At 43.3% G+C, this 27,380-nt stretch overlaps 1 protein-coding gene across 3 annotated transcripts in view; it reads left to right on the forward strand.

Moving 5' to 3' along the window:
* RPGRIP1L (RPGRIP1 like) overlaps positions 1-27,380 on the forward strand; it is a 386,112-nt gene that overhangs the window by 335,445 nt on the left and 23,287 nt on the right. For all 3 annotated transcript variants that reach the window (XM_077458160.1, XM_077458169.1, XM_077458179.1), the window contains 2 exons: positions 12,367-12,553; positions 23,364-23,448. In XM_077458160.1, the coding sequence (XP_077314286.1) occupies positions 12,367-12,553; positions 23,364-23,448 (272 nt within the window). The remainder of the gene's footprint in view (positions 1-12,366; positions 12,554-23,363; positions 23,449-27,380) is intronic.

A 27,380-nucleotide genomic window follows, 5' to 3' on the forward strand; every position in this document is an offset into this window, starting at 1 on the left:
GATATAAGTTATTATTGGGTGCTCAACTTGTTCCATTCTAGTAGATTGTGTCTGTGCTTGCACCACGTGCTGGAGTTGGAAGTATCTGTAGAAGTCGTGTTTCGATAGCCCAAACTCCTCCTGCAGGTCTTTAAAGGATTAAATATGGCCTGTGAATAAAGTTGTGACATATACTTAATGCCCTTAGCCTCCAATGATTGAAACCCCTCTTTTTGCAGTTCCGGATAAAGGGAATTATGCCAAATCGGGGTATATATTGTGAATCCCCTCAAATCCAGACTTTGTCTAACCAGGCCCCATATTTTGTTCAGCAGGTTTACGGTTGGCATTGAGTTGAGATATTGGGGGACGCCTGCCTCAAGATGCGAGGCTGCAGGTAAATCGGCTGCAACTTGAAAAAGTATGTTACGGAAAGGATCTGTCGCATCTATCTCTCCCCAACCACCCAGATGCTGCAGTTGTGCGGCAAAAAAGTATAGATGCATATTTGGGAGTGCCAGTCCCCCCTGGTCCTTACTGTACTGTAGAGTGGATAGTTTTATTCTAGCAAGCTTTTTCTTACAAAGGAGGTTTCTGAATATGGTGTCGACCCGAGTGAACCACCTTTGTGGTATCCACTGTGGGGAATTATGTAGTATATATAATAGTTGTGGCGCCCATACCATTTTTATCAAATTGGCCCTACCTATGAGAGAGATGGGTAGCTTGCACCAGGCACTGCATTTGTATTGTATCTTAGTGATCATGGGGCACTTTTATATGTTAAAGGAGATTAAAAGTTATAACACACACTTTAATTTTATAAAATCAGCATTACAATATCAATGTAAAAAATAGGTATGGCACTTTTTATATATCCTTACTTCCTTCCAAATAACATCAAAACACAGTGTCACAAATAAATGCACCTTCATAATGTGATCTCTATACACACATTTGCTTTTAACAAAATAAAATAATCAGACGTTTTTGTATACTTACTAGGTGGACTTTTCAACGTATACAGTATGAGGTCAAAGACAGCTTTAAGGGCCCTTTCACATGGCTGGACATTAGGTCCGCCTGTCAGTTTTGTTCATGCAGACCCAATCGGACCTTGCAGTTTCCTCTGGTGTCAACGGACTTGTGGCCATTTATACCCACATTGTGCAGAAATAGGATACTGCTGTCATAATTGAGAAACCGAGAAATTCCATGCGACCTTTGTTGGAATGCATGCTTGCAGACTCAAAGTGACCATAATGAGGTTGCAGAAGATTAGCGGTACTGTGATACAAACAGGATGAAAAAAGGCGAAAGCAAGTATTTCATTAAAAGGAATTGTTTAACCACTTGCTTACTGGGCACTTAAACCCCCCTCAGTCCCAGACCAATTTTCAGCTTTCAGCGCTGATGCACTTTGAGTGACAATTACGCGGTCATACAACACTGTACCCAAATGAATTTTTTATCATTTTTTTCCCACAAATAGAGCTTTCTTTTGGTGGTATTTAGTTACAGCTCGGAGTTTTATTTTTTGCTAAACAAACAAAAAAAGATGCAAAAAAAAAAAATCATGTTTTAATAGTTTGTTATAAAATTTTGCAAACGGGTCATTTTTCTCCTTCATTGAAGTGCGCTGATTAGGCGGCACTGATAGGCTGCATTGGTGGGCACTGATGGGCTGCATTGGTGGGCACTGATGGGCTGCATTGGTGGGCACTGATAGGCTGCACTGGTGGGCACTGATAGGCATAGTTAAGGCGGCACTAATAGGCACAGATAAGGCGGCACCGATGGGCACAGATAAGGCGGCACTGATGGGCAAAGATGGGCACAGATAAGATGGCACGGATGGGTGGCACGGATAAGTGGCACGGATGGGTGGCACGGATGGGCACTGATAGGTACCACAGATAGATGGGACTGATGGGCACTGATAGGTGGCACTGATAGGTGGCTCTGATAGGTGGCACTGCTGGGCACTGATGGGCGGCACTGCTGGGCACTGATGGGCGGCACTGCTGGGCACTGATGGGCGGCACTGGGGTGCAGCACCTGAGGCAGATTTTGGGTGGCACTGTGGGTGGCACTGTGGGTGGCACTGTGGGCACTGCTGGGTGGCACTGTGGGCACTGCTGGGTGGCACTATGGGCACTGCTGGGTGGCACTGACAGGGGGGCACTTACTTTATTTCAGGATGGCACTGCGGGTGGCAGGTGGGCACTGGCAGGGGGCAGGTGTCCTTTTAAATTGCTGGCCGTGATCGGGACTGATGTCCCGAACACGGCCGCCGGCGATCGGCTTTTTTTTTTTCGATTACCGGCTCCGTTTTATCACATGATCAGCTGTCATTGGCTGACAGCTGATCACGTGATAAGGGGTCGGGATCGACCCCTTACACGGATCGGTGATCAGGCGAGTCTCACGGACTCGCCGATCACAGAGCGCGCCGCGCGCGCCCCTCAGGGGGCGCGCAGGCCGCTCGTAACCGGGACTACGTCAATAGACGTAGTCCCGAAAATGTGGGTCCGCGCTATTGCCGTCATTTTGCAATAGCGCGGATCCCAAGTGGTTAATATACTATATTCTATATGGTCTATAGCAAACTAAATGTCATTCAGTTAGGGTCTTCACCTACATCAAAATGACAATTTCACCTAATTATTTTATAATTTCTGCTCTCACTGTAAATGTATTATGCAAGATTATATGAGAATAATATAGTACTATTTTAAAACGGCAAAACCTATAAACTAAGACTAGGGGAACATATTACATATTGGATGGGGGGTTATAAACACCATATCTGCTTATATATTTAGTTGTGAAACTCTCAACTGGCTTTTGCAACCAGGAACCTGAAAAAAGTCACTGGACCCATTTTGAATAACCTAATATTGCACCCCTTTTGTTAAAGATTTTTTATGGAGCTCCATACTGAGGAAAAAAATAGTTAAATTGAATTCCTTTATTCTCTGAGCCTTTTGGGATAGGTAGGAGGGATTTCATTTGATCTTTTTCTAACTCTTCCTGCATCCTGTATATAGCAACACATACATATCTTTTTCTACAACTTCTTTAGTTTACCAAGAACTTTCCCCCAAGAGAGCATTTCCAGTTACTCCAATCTGTCTGAACACTGGATGAGAACATTCCTAGTTGGAACAGCTTCCCATTTCTGCAAGTGCATATAAATTTTGATCCTCTAATGACCCATGAGGTTTCTCATTTATCTCTTTCAACTTTCTAATTTCTGAAATGTTACTGACTAGGGTCCTATTAAATATATGCAAACTTGTAAATCAGCCTTAGGCTCCCCCTCCTTCAACTTTCAACAACTAGAACAATATTTTTTGAATTGTTGCCAAAACATCACAAAATGGAAACAATAAATAAATATTGATACTTCTTATAAAGTATTGATAACGTTGATTTAACCCTTCATGGGTGCATCAAATCTCCCATAAAAGTTATTTGTTACTGTACTGAAGCTGTTTGCCAAATAGGGGGACTGGTGGTCATCTCTGCTGGCCGAAGAATTTTAGAAGAAAGAGTACTTAATTAACACTGTCTTCCACACATTACATATAGGTAACTAGTCACATTTGGGCTTATGCAAAATTAGAATATTTATTCTAGAACTGTGCAAGCTTACTTATGAATGATTTATATTTGATCCCTAATGCAGATTTGTTTTGCTATGTGCCAGCGTTGTCTCAAGTTGCTTTCAAACTACATATTTAGATTCTTGCATAAGTCTAGCTGTGGCTGGTTCTCTTTAAGATCACACTATGATAATCCTTTGTAAATTTCTTTTCTCTGTATATAGACAAATCATACACATACCCTCCTGTGCCATGTAGATGATTGCTTCTAGCTGGTGTAGTGATTTGTATTTCTTAAAGTGGAAATATTCTACAGAAGACACACCCAAGGATTTAAAATGTAGGGAAGTGCACCATTGTTACTTGTAGGTAGGGGATACTGTAGCTTAGTACTAACGAATAAATTAAACAGGAGCAGGGAAACAACTTTATCTAAAGCAATCCCTAAGTGGAAAAAGCACAGTGCAGTAGCTACATCACCAAATCTCACTTCGAATTTTGTGAGAATAGTATTTATCATAGGCCTAGGCATAGTCTCATGTCAAGAAGTACACTGTTATTTTTCAAGAGGAATGCAAGGCAAATGGTACTTTTTTTGGGGTACTGCTTAGTCAAAGTTAATTTTCTAGATGCTCCCTATATATTAGAAAATCACTTAACTTTTTTTTTTAAATGATCAATTCTAAATAAAACCTTTTATAATTAACACATTTTATTCATCTACATTATTACAGTATACTTCACATTTATTCCTCAAGACATCAAGACCCTTAAAAATACACTAAGAGACACCATAACCATAACTCTCCTCTTTTTTCCTGCCCAATTCCTGCCCAATGAGGAACACAGGAATCCATACACAGTTGGGTTATACTGACACCTTCAGGAGGTTTCGACACTAGGGAAAATAAATTGTAAGCCATGCGCCCTCCTCTACCCAAAATGCCTTCATTTTTGCTAGTGTCCTAAGAGGTTGAAAGCCTTTTCTTTAGCTCTGCTGAGAAAATTCATTTTTTTGTGACTCCAGTTAAGATTCCTCACTATGTCACAGCTTGAGATTGTCTCTGTAAAGCAGCTATCTGGATCAACCTTTCCTCACCTAGACCCCGCTGGGCTGGACCTATGGGGCTAGCCAGGAATATGACTTTCAGACACTGGCATTGTAGTATTTCCAGACATGAGTGCAGCTTGTTAGCTGTGGAGCACTTTCCGAGCCCAGAGGCATGGCACACCTCAGAGATCCTGTCTCTGAATACTCACCTTGTAAATAAGGCCGTTTTGGCTCAAAAAAACAGTAGCTATCTCACAGTTTACTCTGCTGGATGCATTTCTAAATTCCACCACTGCTGGGTCAGGCTGAGTGATCGGGCACTGATGTCATCCACTAGGGGGAGAGACATACACACTCTGCAGTCTTTTCAGCCTAGATGAAGCACCTTTCTTCCTTTTTGGCTGTGTGCGCTTATTGTGGTACCCTGCCCACAAAAGTTCTAAATGCGCTCCAGTGCGTTCCCCTAAATAGTCTAACTTGGACCTTCCTAAAGCCTTAGATCAGAGCAAACCTTTGCTTCCTGTTACCATCGCTGACTCAAGTTAAAAATTCTAGCAATTTGTCTCTGAAGAAGCTGTTGTTGAGGCAGCATAGTCTCCTGCCATCACCTCAGATTTACAGAGGTTGTTTCAAACCTTCTTTTAATGCAGTGTGTTCTACATGCTTTTTAGGGTTCCTACATACAGCTGCATCAACCTTTCCACTTCACCCGCTATTGGAGACATTCTTCTTTATGGATGGGAAGTACCCTGGTCCTGAGTGTGTGTCTAAACTTTTCCCCTTTCAGAGGGAATTAGTTGAACTATGTTTTGCTGCTATTGTGGATACATCAGTAACCCATCTTAAACTTCAACTAAGCCCCAAAAATATGCATCTCCACTTTCCAGAGATGCAATGGTTACATTTCTCATCAGTTGCTGTCATCTTCTTCCTGGACTAATTTGAGTTGCCTGGTTTTCAGCTTCTTTATTCACCAGCGAGGGATAATGTCATGCCATGCATGCACACAGAAGTCAGTAATTCGATCAGAGCTGGCATGTGCTGAGAAAGCAACTGAAAAAACACAAAAAAGAGAGAGTGCACAGCCGAGAGGATTATCTCTAAAACAGTTTAATCAAAAAGTTGTAAATGTAGCTATTCACAGACAACATAATGAACACAGCACATCAAGGTTACACAATCAATTCGTCCACTCCGCATTCTCCTGGGCTTGGGGGAACATCACCTAGGATCCAAAAGGCTGATGTGTTTCAAGGGCTGTACCCTCTTCCTCAGAGCCTTTGGCAATTTTCTGTAAATTTTTTTTACAATTTTTTGAATTTTACGGTTTTAGAGATAATGTGCTAGGCCGATGCACCCTCCCTTGTTTTTCAGTTCTTTTGGGGAAATCCCCAGCCAGGAGTGTACAGGGGCTTTTTCAAACCTTATTAGTGCAGTGAATCCTAACATGCATGTGGAGGGTTAGCCTCCTGTTCTAGGCCCTTGGGTCTTTTAGGGTCGCACAGCTGCAAATTGATTTCTTCACTGCCAAGGTAGGCCCTGTTTTAAGGAGCAGATGGAGAAAATGTCACAACCATATGCTTCAGTTGTGGTGGCTTGTTATCAGCATCTAAACTTGTGTCCTGTATGGGTCTAAGTCTATACATATGTGCAGACTGGCTGCGTGCTTGGAATTCTGATTCAAGGTATATCTGACTTAAACTTCAGTTTTCTCTTTTTTGGCCCTGTGATTTTCAACGCCACAGGTAATCATTGTGCTTCCTGCCTCAAGGCATTAGGCCTACAGAAGGGTTGGAGGGATCCCTTCAGCTTCCTGTGCATACTACCTTTTTAAGTCATGCTGACTTTGTTGGATTTTACCCTTAAAGCACTACTGAACCCATCGATTTAGCTGTGTCCCAAAACAGTTATAGTCAAGGCATGTCATAAATGATAACTGTCACAACTGCTTCTGCTCTCAACCCAACTGTCAAGCTGTCAAATGACTGGTGCTATAACTGATCACACATGCAGCATTATGGCAACTGCAGATCAAACAGAGACTGAGGTAACAGGTTCCTTGACTATCGAGGACTGGAGGGTTAATTCCACTTTAAATGTTTTACTAGTCTCAGGGGTCACTTCACCCTTATAGGCTGTCACAACCCTTATAGACTGTAATGCTGGCATGATTTCTAACATTCTTTGGATATCTTGCATAGAGAGATTGGTTGTCTGGCTAGGCAACCTTCTTGAGTTTTCATTCCATTAATCCCAAGGACTGGAAGTGTAAGGCTTTAGGGGGATGCCTCAATATATGTACTGCTTTTAGGTGGTTCTTTTTAAAAAAACAACCTCACTGGTTGTTGCTCAATTCCCCCCCCCCCCCCCCCCCCCCCAAGTGGACTGCTTTTAGACATCCCAGCTGTATCTAAATGTCTAATGTCTGCATAGCTCAATGGAAGAGAAAGAAAATGAGATGTTTGTAATTACCATAAAATCAGTTTATTGGAGTCCATTGAGAGCTACATGTTCCCACCAGATCTACAGTAACTGCACTTGCAGTGCACTTGGGGGTGTACTTGCAGTGCACAGACTATTTGCCCTAAGTAAATCAACCCGTTTGACTTTCATTAGTACATAAAAAAATGGTTTGGAAAAGAAAGAAATTCAGAATTGTTAGTACTCTCTCTTGCAGTGGGTAACCTACCCATACGCTACCCTTACACATGATAACTTCTAATGCATACATTTTCTTAAGACAATTACAATGATTAGATTATTTGTTTATGGTAGATTACAGCAGAAACAGCTCAACTTTCCCTCAGATAGTTTGATAAAGAAGGTATAGCTTAATTTCATTTACAATAAGTCATGCCTGAAAGACTTTTGATTTTTGAGTCAGTAGGCAGAAAACTTATGTTTTACTCTCAGAACTCAGGTGTTCCTAGAGCCTATAACAACGATAATGTAAATCAGAAATAACAAAATACCAAATGGATATAACTCAGTTAAAAATAGCTATTTACAGCTTGGTCAGAGTTCTTTTGTATTTATAAAAAATGTGTTCATTTCTTTAAAGATCACCTAAATAATTTAATTCTATCTAGATTCTAAATTCATACAATAGCCATATGTTGAACATGGGTGGCATATATTTGTTTGTGTGTGTGTGTGTGTAATATATATATATATATATATATATATATAATGTGTGTGTATGTATGTATATATATAAATATGTGTGTGTGTATATATATATATATATATATATATATATATATAATTTGTATACATGTAACAAGGTGACTGAAATGCAAGTTTATCCAAATAAATAATACACCCTAATTTGCTTAAAACATATATTTAATATATAATATAATAACTTGTGAATATGAGCTGCAGGCGGCTAAAATGAGAAATCCACACATACTTTCATCAGCCTGTTTTTAAATTTGAATATGAAAAGCGCATTGCAGTCAGAGTGTCACCTTAATGGCATTTGGCAGTCATTTGATTTATTAGGTTTTAGAGTAATAAAATAATAAAAAAAGAAAACCTCTTAAATATTTCATCAAACTATGCTAATCGAGGTAATATTGCCAGCTGAAGGCTTGTACCTGTATGCATAACGACAGAAAAATGTGGTTGCCCTAGTAAAATTTCCATGAACCTAGTGAATAATGAAAGAACCTTATTGAAATATTCAGATTTGGGGGGTTTAGGTAACGCATGTTAGGGTACAAGATGAAAGGAAATGTCTCATTTATAGGAGAAGAGAAGCCTGCACACATCAAATATTCAGTCAGCTTGACAGCTGTGGAAATTGTCGTTTTAAATGGGTACTCTCTCTTAGTCCTTATAATAAAAACACTTCCAAATATTCTCCTATTGTAATAGTCTAAATCTGCAGGCTGTTGTTAATATGGATGTGTCTGAGCAATGTCATTTTTGTTTGGAGATGTTTTTATAAAATTTCCACAGAAATTTAATTAGATGTTGTTTTGCTGTGAAATTGGAAATAATATTCATGTATCAATTTAAGATTGTAATGATATTGCTAAGCACCTTAACCACTTAATGGCCTATTTTTTAGACTCTGTGTTTACAATTTAAAATTGTTTTTGTTTTTTTTGTTAGAAAATTAATTAGAACCCCCCCAAACATTTATATATATATATATATATATATATATATATATATATATATATATATTAATTTATTTTCTAACACCCTAGAGAATAAAATGGTGGTCGTTGTAATACTTTCTGTCACAACGTATTTGCGCAGCAGTCTTACAAGCGCACTTTTTTTGGAAAAAATACACTTTTTTGAATTAAATAAATAAGACAACAGTAAAGTTAGCCCAATTTTTTTTTTTTTTTTTATTTTACCCTTAAAAATCTCCTAAAAGTCAGTATTTTACTTTAGGCCTACCTAAGTGCTAACACCTCCAATAAAAAAAAAAAATCATAATAACATCACTTTTGTTTGCTGTCTGTTATCAGACTGTCAGTGCAGTGGTTATACCAGTATACTGACAGTATTACCTGATGCATACTAATATATACGGTATATATTTTTTTAATTCATACATGAAAATACAAACATACAGCAGAGCGACAGATCCCTGCTCTTTCAGGGGAGGATGGACAGATCTGCTGTTCATAGTGATTAGGAACAGCAATCTGTCTCCTCCTTCAGTCACTACACTCCCCCCATAGTTCGAAACACCTCCCTAGCGAACACTTAACCCCTTGATCACCCCCTAGTGTTAACCCCTTCCCTGCCAGTGGCATTTATACAGTAATCAGTGGCTATTTTTAAGTGTCCATTCTGTCCGCTGCAATGTCGCAGTCCTGCTAAAAATCGCTGATCACCGTCATTACTAGTAAATAAAATAATAATAAAAATGCCATAAATCTCGACCCTATATTGTAGACACTATAACTTTTGCGCAAACCAATCAATATATGCTTATTGTGATTTTTTTTATACCAAAAATATGTAGAATACATATCGGCCTATACTGATGAAGAATTTAGTTTTTTTTTGTTTTTGATGAGATATTTATTATAGGACAAAGTAAAAAATATCTTTTTATAGCACAAAAAAAATGCAGGGGTAATCAAATACCACCAAAATAAAGCTCTATTTGTGGGGAAAAAACATCAATTTTGTTTGGGAACAGCGTCGCACGACCACGCAATTTTCACTTAAAGCGACGCAGTACCGTATTGCAAAAAATGGTCTGGTCATTAAGGTGGTAAATCGTTCCTTAAGTGTTACTAAACCCACAACAGTAAAATCAGTCTGTATATGCAGTAAAGCATGCTTGTTATACTCACTGTGGAACCTAAGGGGTTAAAGTGGGTGTAAACTCCCATGCATGAATTTTACCTCTAGGTAAGCCTATTATAAGGCTTACCTATAGGTACTCTAAATATCTCTAAGCCCTTGTACACACGGTCGGACATTCCCGATGGAAAATGTCCGATCGGACCGTGTTGTCAGATAATCCGACCATGTGTGGGCTTCATCTGACTTTTTCGGTTGGAATGTCCGACCAACAAAGTTTGAAAGCTGGATATAAAAATTTTCCGACAACATGATAGAACTTTGTCCGATCGTTTGTAGAGAATTCCGATCAGATAAAAGTGCCACGCATGCTCAGATCAAATTCCTAGACCAAAGCTATTGGCTACTAACCTGAACGTAGTCCCCTCGTAACTAAATAACGTCATCACGTTACGAACGATCGAATTTTCCGACAACTTTGTCCGACCATGTGTATGCAACAACAGTTTCGGACAAAATCTGATGGATTTTGTTGTCGGAATGTCAGACCGTGTGTACAAGGGCTTAAACATGCACCGTTTAGGAGATATTTACCTTAGACGTTACCGGCGCATGCTCTCTGAAGGAACGGCATACCCGTGCTGCTCCTTTAAAGTCCTGTGCCATAATCGGTGGTTCCTGCTCGCATGTGTGGGAGTGACATCTTTGCAGCTTTGGCCACTCACACAACCGGAGTCCACAAACCCAGAGGGAAGACCGGGTGAAGATGGAAGCATCTTCAGCGTAACAGCGTGCTGCTGGAGGCCTTCGTTCTAAGGTAAGTTTCACATAACGTGCTAGTAGCACATTATGGCATTGCCTTGCACGTTACAGAAAAAAAAAACAGCTGACCCGAGCACTTTTTGAGATTTGGCACTGCGTCGCTTTAAGTGACAATTGTGCAGTCATGCGACATTATACCCAAACATTGACGTCCTTTTTTTTTCCACAAATAGAGCTTTCTTTTGGTGGTATTTGATCATCTCTGCGGTTTTTATTTTTTGCGCTATAAGCAAAAAAACTGCGTAAATTTTGAAAAGAAACACAATATTTTGTACTTTTTGCTATAATAAATATATCCATTTCTTTTTTTAAAAAGCACATTTTTTCTCAGCTTAGGCTGATATGTATTCTTCTACATATTTTTGGTAATAAAAATCACAGTAAGCGTATATTCATTGGTTTAAGAAAAAGTTATAGCATTTTTATTATTATTTTTTTTTTATTAGTAATGGCGGCGATCTGCAATTTTTATTGGGACTACGACATTATGGCGGACACATAGGACAATTTTGACACATTTTTGGGATCATTGGCATTAATACAGCGATCCATGCTATAAAAATGCATTGGTTACTGTAAAAATGTCACTGGCAGTGAAGGGGTTAACACTAGGGGGCGATCAAGGAGTTAATTGTATTCCCTAGGGGGTAAGGGGGGAAGGGACTGACTAGGGGAGATGGCAGATCGTTGTTCATACTATTTATACATGTTATACACGTGCTGAAGAATTGCTTTGGTGTGAACGGGGCCAGAGTCACATCAAAATGTAGCTGCTCTTGAGCAAAATCTGCTTTTTAAATTTTATATTTTTTTGTAGACCTTCATTTTGCATTTTGGATTCAAAACTCAGTCCCAGAGTAGTTATGGTAAGATGAATTCTGGGAATAAAAAAATAAGAGTCTACAATTTTATATCTGTAAGGTATTTGATTGGTTCCTGTCTCCGCAACAGCAAACAAGGATCAACAGGGGTTTTGCACTGCTGCCTGCATTTTTGCACTGTAAATGTGACTTAATTATTTGCTTATTTTATGTTATGTTTAATCTGTTAAACAGAAACATAAAATGATGAACTGACTCTAATAAAAGGACCTCCATGTGTATTGTTTTTTTCATTAGGAGATTAAATTGTTGTGGTTAAGGCAGCTGTGTGAAGAGATGTGTGTCTGTTGTGTAAGGCATAGCAAAACCTGTAATAACTCAAACTCGTATTATCTTACTTCTGTGAGTTGTTAACATTTTTAGAGGTGTGTAGGTTTGTTACACACATTTTTGCATGTGCGCACCTCATTGGGCACAACAGGGTTGAGCACCGTAAATAATGCTTTCAAAAAGTTTGCATGCAAAAGTTTTGGATTTAATCATTTCCAAAGGATCTACAATAAAAACCCACAGCAACCATTTGTTTTCCCTTTCTGTAGTGCAGATTAAGAATTGTATAAAAAGTAGCCCCTTTGCCTTGATTTATTAAGTGATGCTATTGTTTTCTCTTATATTGGGTTCCTATGTCCATGTAAACAAACTTGGTGCAGAAAAAAAGCAAAATGACATGTTGATGTGGAAGCCCATATAAATGCATTTTGTTTCTGTGTGCTCATGTGTTGTGTCCTGTGTTTTTTCCTTCTGTTAGCTATCAGAGAAGATCTGCATAGAGATTATGTCTTTGAGTCTGGATAATGATTCAGAAGTGGTACAGAACCAATCCATAAAGAAATTATTTGTAGAGTACAAGCTTGGCAACTTTCCAGCAGAGGAAACCCCAATGTCTCTACCGAAACCCAGAAACGGGCAGCTGATCCATTACAACTACAGCAATGGTAATACATAAGGGCCGAGGTTGTTTTTAGAACGATAAATTATTTATAAATTTATTTCTAAATACTGTGAATTGGAATAGGATGCTGGTTGTACAGATAAAACAAATTAGGTATATTTTAGTAGATTCAAATATTTATGCTACTAATCCAACATTTTTTTTTTCTCCCACAATCTCTTATGCCATGTAATATTACAGGAAATATCCCAGTATTTGTGTATTATTCCTTCCTGTAAAACACTTTCATACACATAATTGGCTTAATTATTGTACTTAAAGTACGGTAATGCCTAAAACATCTATTTTTTAAGTATGCCAATTGCCATCCATTTCCGTGGCCCCTGAATACACCACTGCTGAGTTTTTATCAGTAGAAACTTCCAGGAATTGTAGCTGTCGGTTCAAACACTCTCCATTTGGTTTCACCTTGTGGTTCTGTATAGGAAAATCTGATACCAAGATGATGAAGCGTAGGTTGTATTTCTAGGTATATACTTTACAGTAAGCCCCCTAATTACGAATGAGTTTCGTTCCGGGAGCCCTTTTGCAAGTCCAGCAAAGATCAGAGCTTGCAGACAAAGGCTGCAAGCACTGACCAATGTTCTGGTGGGGCGGGCCCCCCTGCCAGAACATAAAGACACAGCGGGGGAGATCGCTGAACCAACATTGCTTGTTTTTTTTTCATTCAGCCTGGTGGGTTAACCACTTAAGCCCCGGACCATTTGGCTGACCAAAGACCAGAGCACTTTTTACGATTCAGAACTGTGTCACTTTAACTGACAATTCCACGGTCGTGCGACATGGCTCCCAAACAAAAGTGATGTCCTTTTTTTTCCCACAAATAGAGCTTTCTTTTGGTGGTATTTGATAACCTCTGCGGTTTTTATTTTTTGCACTATAAACAAAAAATTCTTTAAGAAAACGCATTCTTTTTTACTTTTTGCCATAATAAATATCCCCAAAAAATATATATAAAAAACTTTTTTTTCCTCAGTTTAGGCCGATACGTATTTCCTGACAGACTCCATGGCAGCAACGTGTGGGTTAAGTCCCGCCTCCACTACCCATAGGACACTACTCCCATAAATCTTTGCTCCCTGCCCCTGGCCGTGTTCTTTTTTTGTCCTCCTCCGAAGGACCCAGAAGTGGTCTTCCTACCTGAAGATTTATCATCCCCACGATCGAGGTCGGCCGGTCTGCGACTCTGGGTCTGGAAAGTCGCATTACTCCGCTAAGCCCTAGCTATTAGCAGGGTATGGAGTGGGCAGTGGAAGAGGCGCTGTGAAGAAGCCACATGTCCTGGCCACTGGCAGGCAGGCTGCGCATTGGTCGGATAGCCAGCTATTAGCAGGTGACCTGTTTTGCCCCCTGGAAAGTCCGGTGTCATCTTACCTTATCTTCGGCCGAGTGATCGATCGTGGTGGGAGTGGTGAGAGGTTCTAAAAGTTCTTTATGGCAGCAGTTTTTGTATCTTATTATTTGTCTTCGTTTGTTTCTGTTTGTTTGTATGTGCAGGCATGGCGGCTGGTTCTTCCGCGTTCCAGCCGCCGTTCTACTTCCGGGTTTGCGTTTTCGGCCGTACTGCGCATGCGCGAACGCGGTTGAGATCGAGGCTTGGTTTCGCGCATGCGCGATAGCGGCAAAATGCCGCTGTTTCGCGCATGCGCACAGGCACGGCGGTGACATCACAGGGGCGGGCTATTTAAATGTGGAATTTGTCTGCAAGCTTTGGGAATGCTTGCGGGCTGTTGCGGTGACTTCCCCCTGCCTCTGTGTTGCATCCACTGGTAAGTGGCATTCTGGGATAGGGAGGCTATCCCTTCCCTGTCCCTTGCACTGATCCCTTGTCATCTTTTCAGCGCGTATGGATATCGCTGAGGACATGGATTCCTTACCGCCTGCTTGTGGCCAGCCCTCTCATCAAAGGTATTTCTAATGATCACCTGAAGGTCTGGTGGGGGAGGGGTATGTATCTGTTAGCTCTGTCCTGATGTCTTGTATCTTGTGGTTTCTTGTCTTGTGTCTTTTTCAGCCCTTCCAGGTCAGAACAGCATCGCAACTCTCATAGAGGGAGCGACTCCTCCAAGTCGCATCACCGGCACTCCTCTTCCAAATCTAAACATTATGGTTCCTCCTCAAAATCAGGACACCGTAGTGAAGAAAGATCGCACTCCTCGAGGACTCAATCTAGTCACTCAGCTAGTGCTTGTTGGGGGTGCAGAGCTCTTGTACCGGCAGGAAAATCTTTATGCGATCCTTGCTATGCCAAGGCTTCTAATGAAAGGGGTGACGCGGATCAACAACTTAAAACCCTGGTGGAGAAAGTTGTTAAGGAGTCCCTCAGAAATATTGAGGGCCAGTCCTATGTTCCCCCGGCAGAGCTGCCACTTTCTCCAGGAAGGGAGACTCAGCTGCAGGATACTTGGGAATCCTCTGCGCATAGCCACCCCTCAGCTGCCATATCTGACAGTGACTCTGATAAAAGTGATCCCTGTGTGGGCTTTGATTTCGCTCTACTGCCTCCTCTGGTCAGAGCTGTTAAAGAGACACTGAACTGGGAAGATTCTGTGGCTGCTCCTTCCAAACAAAGAAAATTCTTTAAGCAATTAAAGAAGGAACGGATTAATTTTCCTTTTATTTCTGAGCTAGGTGAGATTATCACAGATGAATGGGGCAAGGTGGAGAAGAAAAATTCCATGCTATCAAAGGTTTCGAAACTCTATCCTTTCAATGAAGAAGAGGTGAAGCATTTGGAGTCAGCACCGTTGGTAGACGCAGCAGTCATGCGGCTGGTGAAACATGTCACACTTCCCTTAGAGGATACTGTGTCTTTTAAGGACATTCTGGACAGACGAATTGATGCTGATTTGAAGAGAGTGTATCTCACAGCAGGAATGGCCTGTAAGCCAGCGTTGGCTCTGGCCGCTATGTCCAAAGCAATGGAGATATGGACAGATAGTGTAGATGAGACACTTAGAAATATCTCTGAAGATACAGCTAAGAGCTCGCCTATCCAAGAGCTTAGGCTGGCCTCCGCCTTTCTTGGGGAGGCCTCTATCGACATTATACGCCTGGTGGCTCGGGTGATGCTTTCTTCTGTTACGGCTAAACGGGCTCTTTGGCTCCGCCCCTGGCTGGCAGACCCAGCCTCAAAACAAGTATGGTGCCGCATCCCCTTTGAAGGGTCCTCCCTTTTCGGCAATAAGTTGGATGAGGCTATTACCCGAGCCACTGGTGGAAAGTCGGGGTTCCTCCCCCAGGACCGGCGTTTGCAAGCCCAGAGAAGGTCTTTTCCAAAGAGACAGTACCAGGAACGAGCCAGGGAAGCTCGCAGTTACAGACCAGGCCGTGAATTTTCCAGGTCCTGGAAATCAAGACAATCCTCTTTTAAAAAATCTACAAAAAGTGATTTGAAGGGAGAGAGGGAACCAACTAAATCCTTTTGAGGTTGGGCCCGCTCAGACAGGGCAGGTGGGGGCTCGTCTTTTCCACTTTCGCCATGTCTGGGCGGCCTCGATCCAAGACTTCTGGACCATCAAGACAGTCTCCTCAGGTCATGTTTGGACCTTCAAGGAATCTCCCAGACTCAGATGGGTCCCCACCTCTCTCCCAGCCTCAGACGAAAAAAGGCTAATTCTTCTAGCCTACGTGGAATCTTTGTTGGCTCAAGGCGCCATTATCCATGTTCCAGTCATTCAGCGAGGCATGGGAATCTACTCTCCTTTGTTTATGGTCCGGAAAAAGAGCGGGGCCTGGAGGCCGGTCATAGATCTAACCCACTTGAACAGTTTTATCAAAAAAGAAAAATTCAAGATGGAGTCTTTATCCACAATTCAACAATCGGTCCAAGCAGGGGACTGGATGGTCTCCATAGACCTCAAGGACGCCTATTTTCATGTCCCAGTTGCAGAAAATTACCAGCAGTATCTCCGCTTCTCCGTGGGCGAAAGCCATTTTCAGTTTACTTGCCTTCCCTTCGGGCTATCGACTTCTCCTCGTGTATTTTCAAAAGTATTGTTGGCAGTGGTAGCTCTCCTGAGAACCAAAGGGATTCGTCTACATCACTACCTAGACGACCTTCTGTTGTTGGCTCAAGACAAGGATCAACTTCTGGTACACAGGAAGCAGGTCATCTCCACCCTACAGGAATTCGGGTGGATCTTGAACTTGGAGAAGAGCCAGCTGGTCCCATCTCAGCGGCTGGTGTTCTTAGGGGCCCTATTCAACACTGTCAGAGGCACCATCTCATTGCCAGAAGAGAAGTTGTCAGTGGTCAGGGACAGAATCCGTCCAGCCCTCTCTGCCTCTCATCTCCAGGCTCTCCAGTGCCTGAAAATTATAGGCACTATGGTAGCGACAATTCCGATGGTGAGGTGGTCACAGTGGAGGATGAGGCCCTTTCAGAGGGGTTTCCTTCTTCAATGGTCAGGCAGCAAAACCCAGCTGATTCGGATCACCTTATCCATGAGGAATTCCCTTCTGTGGTGGCTCCAACGGGAAAATCTCTGCAACTGCCATTCCATTCTCCCCATCTCATGGGTCACCATAACAACAGATGCCAGCAACAGGGGTTGGGGCGCCCACTGTCTGGCGGAAATGGCTCAGGGCACCTGGATTCTCCCCTCCAGAGGGACGGTGTCGAACATCCTGGAGTTAAGGGCAGCCTTTCAAGCTCTGCTAGCCTTTCGGCATCTGATTTCAGGAGCCTCGGTCTCTCTCAGGCTAGACAATACCACAGCAGTGGCGTACATAAGAAGGCAAGGGGGTACCCGAAGTCTATCCCTTCTCCAGGAGGTGGAACCGATCATGACCTGGGCTCAGAGGAACTTGAAGGATCTGACAGCATCTTATGTCCCAGGGATTCAGAACGTTCAGGCAGACTTTCTTTCCCGGATACTTCTGGACAACAACGAGTGGTCTCTCCACGAGGAAGTGTTCAGCTGGATCCTGACAATGGGGTTCTCCCCAGAAGTCGACCTGTTTGCCTCCCCTTGCAACAAAAAACTAGAGAAGTATTATTCAAGGTACAGGGATCCTCAAGCCTACGGGGTGGATGCCTTGACGGAGAAATGGTGGTTCCACAAGGCCTATGCCTTTCCCCCAACTCCTATTATTCATCAGTTCCTGAGGAGACTCAGGTCAGAGACAGCAGAAGTGATAGCCATAATCCCTTATTGGCCCAACAGACCCTGGTTTCCGCTTCTGATGCTCCTCAGTGTCAGGGATCCAATTCCTTTACCATCCAGGCCAGACCTTCTGTCTCAAGGGTCGAGATTACATCCTTGCCCGGATCACCTGCGCCTAAAGGCTTGGTTTTTGAAAGGGGACGGTTGAAGGCTTTAGGCTGTCCTGAAGAAGTCATTCCCACTCTTCTTAGTGCTCGAAGAAGCAGTACTAACCGGGTATATGAGAGAATTTGGGCGAAGTTTGCAGATCACTTGTCTTCAAGATCCAGTTCCTGTAATACCCTGACAGTCCGGGACGTCTTAAGCTTCTTGCAATCGGGATTGGATATCTCCCTTTCGGTTAGTTCTCTCCGGGTCCAGGTTTCAGCAATTTCAGCCTTTTCCGGAGTCGCATGGGCCAATCATCCCTTGGTCCAACAATTCTTCAAAGGAGCAGTCAGGCTTAGGCCACAAGCCACAAGATTTCTTCTCTCAACTTGACAGAACGCTCTCAATCAGAGAATTAACCCTTAAAACCTCTTTTCTGGTAGCCATAACCTCGGCGAAGAGAATCTCCGAAATTCAGTCTCTAGGTGCAAAGGAACCTTTTCTCACCTTCTTTCCAGATAGGGTGGTCCTAATTCCGATGTTGGGGACAAATCCCAAGGTGACCTCTGTTTTCCATGAAAACCAGGAAATCACTCTTCCTACCTTCAATTCTGCTGGAAGTCAAGATCCACATCCACTCGATTTGGGAGTTACTCTAAAACAATATCTGGATATTACAGCTTCTTTTCGTCAATCTGACTTCCTCTTCGTGCTATTTAACGGGAAAAGTAGAGGCGCCAAGGCCTCCGTTAGATCCATCGCTGCTTGGGTGGTTCAAGCAATTCAATGGGCTTATAGAGAGAAGGGCTTGGCTCCTCCTGAGGCGGTTACAGCTCACTCTACCAGAAGTCTCTCAACCTCATGGGCGGCTTCACGCCACGTTGCACCTGATGTAATCTGCAGAGCGGCCTCCTGGTCTTCTATTCATACTTTCATGTCTCACTATTGTGTTGAGCCAGCTTCTTTATCCTCTGTTGATTTTGGTTTGAAAGTCCTGTCGGCCGACAGTGTTAAATAAATCTTTTGTTCAGCATTTTTTGCCCACCCGGGTGTGTTTGGCGAGTTATTTCCCACACGTTGCTGCCATGGAGTCTGTCAGGAAAATGGAAAATTCCTATCAAAATACTTACCGTAATTTTCCTTTCCTGATGGACTCCATGGCAGCAGGAGTTCCCTCCCAAAATGGCTGGAGTAGGCTAGTTACCGAACACGGCCAGGGGCAGGGAGCAAAGATTTATGGGAGTAGTGTCCTATGGGTAGTGGAGGCGGGACTTAACCCACACGTTGCTGCCATGGAGTCCATCAGGAAAGGAAAATTACGGTAAGTATTTTGATAGGAATTTTCCATTTTTTCTACATTATTTTTGGTAAAAACAAATCGCAGTAAGCATTTATTGATTGGTTTGCACAAAAGATATACTTTTTTGTATACTGTCTACAAAATAGGGGATAGTTTTATGGCATTTTTATTGATTTTTTTTTTTTACTAGTAATGGCAGCGATCAACCATTTTTATCGTAACTGCGACATTATGCGAACACTTTTGGTGTGATTTTGGGACTATTCACATTTATACAGCGATCAGTGCAAATAAAAATGCATTGATTACTGTGTAAATGTGAAGGGCAGTGAAGATGTTAACCACTAGGTGGAGCTGTGGAGGTTAATAGTGTCCTAGGGAGTGAATCTAATGCCACGTACACACGTAGCAGACTATCCAACGGACTTAGTCTGGCGGACTTCCCGCCGGACTGTCCACCGGACTTTCTGAACGAGCTACTTGCCCACACATGGCACTTTTTCAGCGGACTAATACGGCGTACTAAGTCCGCCGGACTATCCGCCGTACTTTTGAAATGAACAGACTTGCCCACACACGCGGAGGAAAGTCCGCTCATTTTGATCGCGTCTCCAGGTAGCCGGGGCCAGCGAAGGAGGCGTCGCTGGCACGTCACCTGTTATGGACTTAAAGGGGAACCCCTACGACCGTTATCCGAGCACGCTACCCGGTCAGGAAAGGGGGTGGGGATGAGCGAGCACCCCCCTCCTGAGACGTACCAGGCCACGTGCCCTCAACATGGGGGGGTGCCTTGTCCCCACCCCAAAGCACCTTGACCCCATGTTGATGAGGACAAGGGCCTCTTCCCAACAACCCTGGCCATTGGTTGTTGGGGTCTGTGGGCGGGGGGCTTATCGGAATCCGGGAGCCCCCTTTAATAAGGGGGCCCCCGGATACGGGCCCCCACCCTATGTGAATGAGTATGGGGTACAATGTACCCCTACCTATTCACCTGTAAAAAAAAGTAAAAAAAAAAACACAACACACAAGGGTTAAAATAGTTTATTGCACAGCTCCGGGGGTCTTCTGTCTGTCTTTGGGGGTCTTCTCACCAGACTCCTCCGCTATCTTCTGCTAGCTCTTTTGCTAGCGGAGGAGCCCGGCTTTCTTCTTCGCCGCAGCCCTCTTCTTCCGACTTCGGGGGTCTTGTCCCCCTCTTCGGTTCTTCTTGTCTTCTGTCTTCTGTCGTCGCTGTCACCGTCTTCTGTTCTTCTCTTCTTCTCTTCAGATGTTGCCTCGTCGCTGCCTCCGCTCACAATGGCAGGGACCCGGCGCACGGCGACTTATATAGGGACATCGCCGGATGATGTCCCCGCCCAATATGATGTCACAGTCCCAGCATCCTCTGGGACTGTGACATCATAATGGGTGGGGCATCATTCGGTGATGTACCTATATAATTCGCCGCGCGCCGCGTCCCTGCCATTGTGAGCGGAGGCAGTGACGAGGCAAAATCTGAAAAGAAGAACAGAAGACGGCGACAGCGGCGACAGATGACCAGACCACCGCCTGTAAAAGAGCTAGAAGAAGGCGCGGTGGCCCGGCAAGAAGAACCGAAGAGAGGGACAAGACCCCAGAAGTCGGAAGAAGAGGGCGGCGGCGAAGAAGAAAGCCAGGCTCCTCCGCTAGTAAAAGAGCTAGCAGAAGATAGCAGAGGAGTTTGGCAAGAAGACCCCCGAAGATGGACAGAAGACCCCCGGAGCTGTGCAGTAAACTATTTTAACCCTTGTGTGTTGTGTTTTTTTTTTTCCTTTTTTTTTTGCAGGTGAATGGGTAGGGGTACATTACCCCATACTCATTCACATAGGGTGGGGGGCCGGTATCCGGGGGCCCCCTTATTAAAGGGGGCTCCCGGATTCCGATAAGCCCCCTGCCCGCAGACCCCGACAACCAACGGCCAGGTTTGTCGGGAAGAGGCCCTTGTCCTCATCAACATGGGGACAAGGTGCTTTGGGGTGGGGGGGCTCAAAATGAGCAGACTTTTCTCCGGGCGGGAAAAGTCCGTTCATTTCAAAAGTACGGCGGACTGGCACACACGCGGCCGGATTGTCCGCCGAAATGCGAGTCCGCCGGACTTTTGGGTAAAAAAAGTCCGCCGGAGCCTACACACGGGGGGATTGTCCGGCGGACTTGAGTCCGCCGTACTTTTCCACTGGATTGTTTGATCGTGTGTATGAGGCATAACTGTGGGGGGAGGGGCTGTGTGTGACACAACACTGATCAACGCTCCCGATTACAGGGATCTGTGATCAGTGACAGTGTCATTAGGCAGAACGGGGAGATGCTTGTTTACATTAGCATCTGCCCGTTCTTCCTCACTGTGAGACGATCGCCGGTATCCCCGTGGACATCGAGTCCACGGGACCCATGGTCGTGGAGCTCCCGGCGGGCACCTTCAAGCCGCCTCTTAAAGGGCCATGTACAGGTACATTAATCTGCCTGTACGTGCCCTTCTGCCGCGGTATATCTGCTTGAGGCGGTCGGGAAGTGGTTAAACAAAAAAAAACAATGTGTCTGCGCCCAGCTTTATAGGATTGGTCATGTGAACACATGTTCACATCTTTGAAAGTTCACAAGTTGAATGTTCGTATGTAGGGGACTTACTGTATAAGACCATGAATCCCTATGTACAGTACTTTACATACTGTTTTACATCTTTCTCTTTGTAAATGGAAGAGACTCCCCAAAATTAGGGTTTTTAGGCAGCAAAAAACTGAAAAAAAGTATAAAACTAAATAATGATGTAGGAAAAAATTATATTTATTCAAATAAAGCAAAAAAGCCCCCTTAGCATGATAATAAAAATAAAAATGAGCTCTAGTGGAAAAATTGTTAAAAAAGAAAGAAACAGATACATATCATCAGACAGTGATTTCATATCAACATTGTATAATACAAGTCAAAGAATATGAAACATACGTGGCTCTGACGCGTTTCGATCCACACTGGGGTCTTCTTCAGAGGGACTTGCTGATGGGAAGATATGTGACAATTATTTTCTACACACAATATTCGGCATATCATCATCACATAAATAGGTATAGTTACCCCATTAGTGTATCCGAACAGGGAAGAAATGTATTCCCACATGTAGAGCCCCTCACTTAAAAGAGGGGGTTAAAAAAGGGGGAAACGAAAAAGGACCCTTTGGTTCCCCAGCCAGGGATCTGAATTGCTCCGCAGATGCCGCAACCAAGGATGGGCCAAGGCCACAAAATGCCTTGCGGGAAGTCACTCTTAAGGTCCACATCCCCCTCCCTGGTTAGGGAAAAAGGGGCCCAGTCACCCGATGGTGCGGTTATGGATAGACAGTACCTGCAGCGGAAAAATCAAAATGAGATTGTGTTTAATATGTGATATATGCTACTTAATACAGACCATATAAGACATATGGCTCTGACATAGTGTGCCGGAAAAACAAGACACAAATATATTTATGTGTCATACCCCCGCACATGTCTCCAGCAATTGGTTTTAAATTTTTATACCCATTGATTATACATATATGTGTATAATCCCATGCCCACAAGTATATAGCAAGAGGCATCATATCAAACACCCATATATGATATGATGATAAAAGAAGTGTGTATACATGTCATATCAAAACACCTATGTATTGTGTATTGATGAAGTTATCATGTCGCACATCCATATATAGTGTAATTGTAGGTGCAATGACTAAGGTGAAAAGGAAACAAACATGTAAGCGGGATTGCCCCATAGATAACAGCAGCAACACAAAAAAAAACAAAAAAAACCCATCTTTCTATTCTGCCACTCTGTTGATGATTGGCTACTTTGAGCTGCTTTTTTAAACCTGAATCCAGCCAATGCAAAATTTTGCAGTGTTGGAACCTCTGTCAGGTCTTCATTGTTATTTATTTATGCCCCTATTTGAGAGATATCCCTTTACAAAATATGATCTGTTAAATAGGTCACACATAAGACGCATTTTAAGTAGGCTGAGGAAGTGTTAAAAAGTGTTTTTATTGCTGTTGATTCCTTCCTGCACTGGTGACAGTGGGCCTCCTAATTCCTTTTGGCATTGGAAACGGGAAACTCTCCCGTGCGGGGTCACAAACAAAAAACGTTTCCGTGCTGTATGTTGTTTCAAAAAATATAAGCCTTAGATTTTAATTATACTACGTTTTATAATTCATGCACTTCACTAAAACTCTGTTCTTGCATCATTGCAGTGGTACATTTGGATAAAGCCAATAACCAATCAAAGAGAGATTCCATAAGGACTCTCTTGGAGGATCCTGACCCCAGCAGTGGAAGGTAATGATTTCCTAATAAATTCTGCAAACTAAGAGCATTGCCATAGTTATACAAGACATTGGGAACCAAAGGGCCCTCTGCAAGCGCAAAGTAGCACTGCACAGGAGGGTTTGCAAGGCTCCTGCTTCAGAGCTTAGAGACAGTCACCTGGGGCTGCAGTGAAACTGGAATTAGATTTTTTTTTTTTGTATTGTAGCTGTCATTTAGCAGATGCTACTTTTCTGTGCTTGCTTCATGTCATGATCATACAGTGGTGTGAAAAAGTGTTTGCCCCCTTCCTCATTTTCTGTTCCTTTGCATGTTTGTCACACTTAAGTGTTTCGGAACATCAAACCAATTTAAACAATAGTCAAGGACAACACAAGTAAACACAAAATGCAATTTGTAAATGAAGGTGTTTATTATTAAAGGTGAAAAAAAATCCAAACCATCATGGCCCTGCGTGAAAAAGTGATTGCCCCCCTTGTTAAAACATACTATAACTGTGGTTGTCCACACCTGAGTTCAATTTCTCTAGCCACACCCAGGCCTGATTATTGCCACACCTGTTCACAATCAAGGCATCACTTAAATAGGAGCTGCTTGACACAGTAAGGTCCACCAAAAGGTTCCTTAAAAGCTACACATCAGGCCGAGACCCAAAGAAATTCAGGAACAATTGAGAAAGAAAGTAATTGAGATCTATCAGTCTGGAAAGGGTTATAAAGCCATTTCCAAAGCTTTGGGAATCCAGCGAACCACAGTGAGAGCCATTATCCACAAATGGCGAAGACATGGAACAGTGGTGAACCTTCCCAGGAGTGGCCGGCCGCCCAAAATTACCCCAAGAGCGCAGCGACGACTCATCCAAGAGGTCACAAAAGACCCCACAACAACGTCCAAGGAACTGCAGGCCTCACTTGCCTCATTTAAGGTCAATGTTCATGCCTCCACCATCAGGAAAAGACTGGGCAAAAATGGCCTGCATGGCAGAGTTCCAAGGAGAAAACCATTGCTGAGCAAAAAGAACATCAAAGCTCGTCTCAATTTCTCCACAACACATCTTGATGATCCCCAAGACTTTTAGGACAACATTCTGTGGACCGATGAGACAAAAGTGGAACTCTTTGGAAGGTGTGTGTCCAAGTATATCTGGCGTAGAAGGAACACTGCATTTCATAAAAAGAACATTATACCAACAGTAAAATATGGTGGTGGTAGTGTGATGGTCTGGGGCTGTTTTGCTGCTTCAGGACCTGGAAGACTTGCCGTGATAAAAGGAACTATGAATTCTGCTGTCTACCAAGAGATCCTGAAGGAGAATGTCCGACCATCTGTTCGTGTACTCAAGCTGAAACGAACTTGGGTTCTGCAGCAGGTCAATGATCCTAAACACACCAGCAAGTCCACCACCGAATGGCTGAAGAAAAACAAAATGAAGACTTTGGAGTGGCCTAGCCAAAGTCCTGACCTGAATCCTATTGAGATGTTGTGGTATGAACTTAAAAAGGCCGTTCATGCTCGAAAACCCTCTAATGTAACTGAATTAGGACAATTCTGCAAAGATGAGTGGGCCAAAATTCCTCCAGGACGCTGTAAAAGCCTCATTGCACGTTATCGCAAACGCTTGGTTGCAGTTGTTGCTGCTAAGGGTGGCCCAACCAGTTATTAGGTTTAGGGGGCAATCACTTTTTCACACAGGGCCATGATGGTTTGGATTTTTTTTCACCTTTAATAATAAACACCTTCATTTACAAATGTCATTTTGTGTTTACTTGTGTTGTCCTTGACTATTGTTTAAATTGGTTTGATGTTCCGAAACACTTAAGTGTGACAAACATGCAAAGGAACAGGAAATGAGGAAGGGGGCAAACACTTTTTCACACCACTGTACATTTTAAATAACCTAGTTCAGTAAATAATTAATTTTGAAATAGTAACAAATTTACAACTGAAACAATGTGATAATATAATATTTTACTGTACTTTCATAAGTCAGTTTTTAGTTTCTTTATCGCACATCATGGGGCACAGAGCAGGCTATAAATCATAACTACGTGGGCTATGTGCCATCTATAGGTGAATGGACACTGGCAAACCAAACAGACAGAAAGTCACCCACCAACCCCCCCCCCCCCCCCATAAACCTTCCTAATCTGGTACTGTTGATAAGTTGCTTTTTCAGGAAGGGGAAGGCCCTGATTTTTTCCCTCAGTGGTGGGCGGGTGTGTGCGCTGCAGGGTGCACCCACATGCCCATTGGCATGCGTAGATGAGGCTTGCACGCCAGATGAGCTTGTGATGTTAATGCGCCATAGAAACCAGAAGTGTGTTAGGGAGGCAGGGCCAGTGGTCATTTTAATTTTGTAAACAAGCTGGGTTTCTGTTTGCCAACAGCCAGTAGCTGTTGGAGCCGGTGGCAGCAGTACTGGTGGTACAGAGATACAGAGCAGGTGGCTTCCTGGGCATGTGAGTACTGCCTCTGGGGGAAGGAAAGGTACACTGACAGATGAGGGGTTCCCTTGCCTATTGTATTCCAATTAACCCTTGCTGGGTGGGGGGTAGCCAGCCAGGCACATTGTATTCAGCACACTTGGAATAGCTTTGAGAAAAGGGGAAAGCACAGCCAAGAAAAGTACATTTGGCACTATCAAGTCCTGAGGATACTAGTAGCAGTCCCGCTGTATTTGTATCACCCGAAAGACCAGAGGTCACAGGTGCTTCTGAGTCACTGTGTTTGTATGGTATTATAGCCAGTGTAGGGGCATCAGCCTCAGCTTATGTCACTAAGGGTGCCTTGGTGGCTGCTTTGGCAGGCCCGGAAGGTAAAATTGCTGATATGATTACCTCTGTGGCACAGGGCAGTAAGAAAGCGGCACGGTCTCTTCACCAGAGCCCTCCTCCAGGGGCAGAGGTGGAATTGGTGGGCATTGATGAGGAGGTGGTCGGAGTAAAGCTTGAAGAGGGTCATAAAGTAGACTCTTCCCCCTAAAGAATATGAGCCTGAGGGACACAGGGATCCTCAGCCTGGCAGGCTCAGAAAGTGTTAATACAATCTCTCTCAGAGATGGTTCGAGCTGACATTGGGTTCCTTCTGGCTAAGTTCTCATCATTTACATGTTCCTCTTTAGGGGTCTCGGTGTAGGCTTTAGAATTCACAGGCTTTTCCCTTGGATTCTCTCTTGGAAGAGTGGTATGCTGAATGGGAGACCCAAAAAGATTTTCCCTCTTGTGCCCAATGGAAAAAAAGTTTTTTTTAAAAGTGGAGTATGCCAGCAGTGGATGCAGTGGTGTCTTGTCTTAATAAGAATTTGATTTGCCCAGTGGATATTTTCCAGGTTTTGTAATGCAACAGGCTGACAAGAGGCTAGAGACTCTGTTAAAGTCCTCCTTTGCCTTGGCAGGCTCTGCTATGCTGCCTACAGTATGAGCCATTGGTGCATAAGCCTTAAGGACCACATTAAGCAGCTGGCAAAAAAGCAGATTTCTCATTTTTCGATGGTGTCTGTTTACATGTGGAGGGTTCTTTGGTTGAAAAGTTGGTCCATGGAACTGCCCTGAAAAAAGTTGCTTGCAGGTTCCCTTTCATGGGGAAGACCTGTTCAGGGATGATTTGGCAAATGCATCCAAAAGATCTCTGGTGGAAAAAACTCCCTCTTGTCAGCTCTGGTGTGCTCTGGTGGCCATTTCCACCTCTTCTTGGCAATCTTTTTGGCAATCCCAGGTGACTGGGTCCAGGAGGAAGGCCCACAGTCAAGAGAAAATGGGTCCCTGACCAGCCAGGGTTGAAGGGGTGCTCCCACTCATGTTAGTGGGGGAGGCTGCTGGGTTTTGCTGAAGCCTGGTTAAATGCGGACTTTTTTTTCCCCACAATCTCCCATGGGCATGGGTTGGAGTTTTGAGTTTTTCCTCCACGGTTTGAGTTGGAATGTACTTGCGAATCTGCAAAAAATA

This window comes from Lithobates pipiens, unplaced genomic scaffold (assembly GCF_037356315.1).
Source record: "Lithobates pipiens isolate NorthernLeopardFrog02 unplaced genomic scaffold, aLitPip1_a1.2 Scaffold_10, whole genome shotgun sequence".
NCBI lineage: Eukaryota > Metazoa > Chordata > Amphibia > Anura > Ranidae > Lithobates > Lithobates pipiens.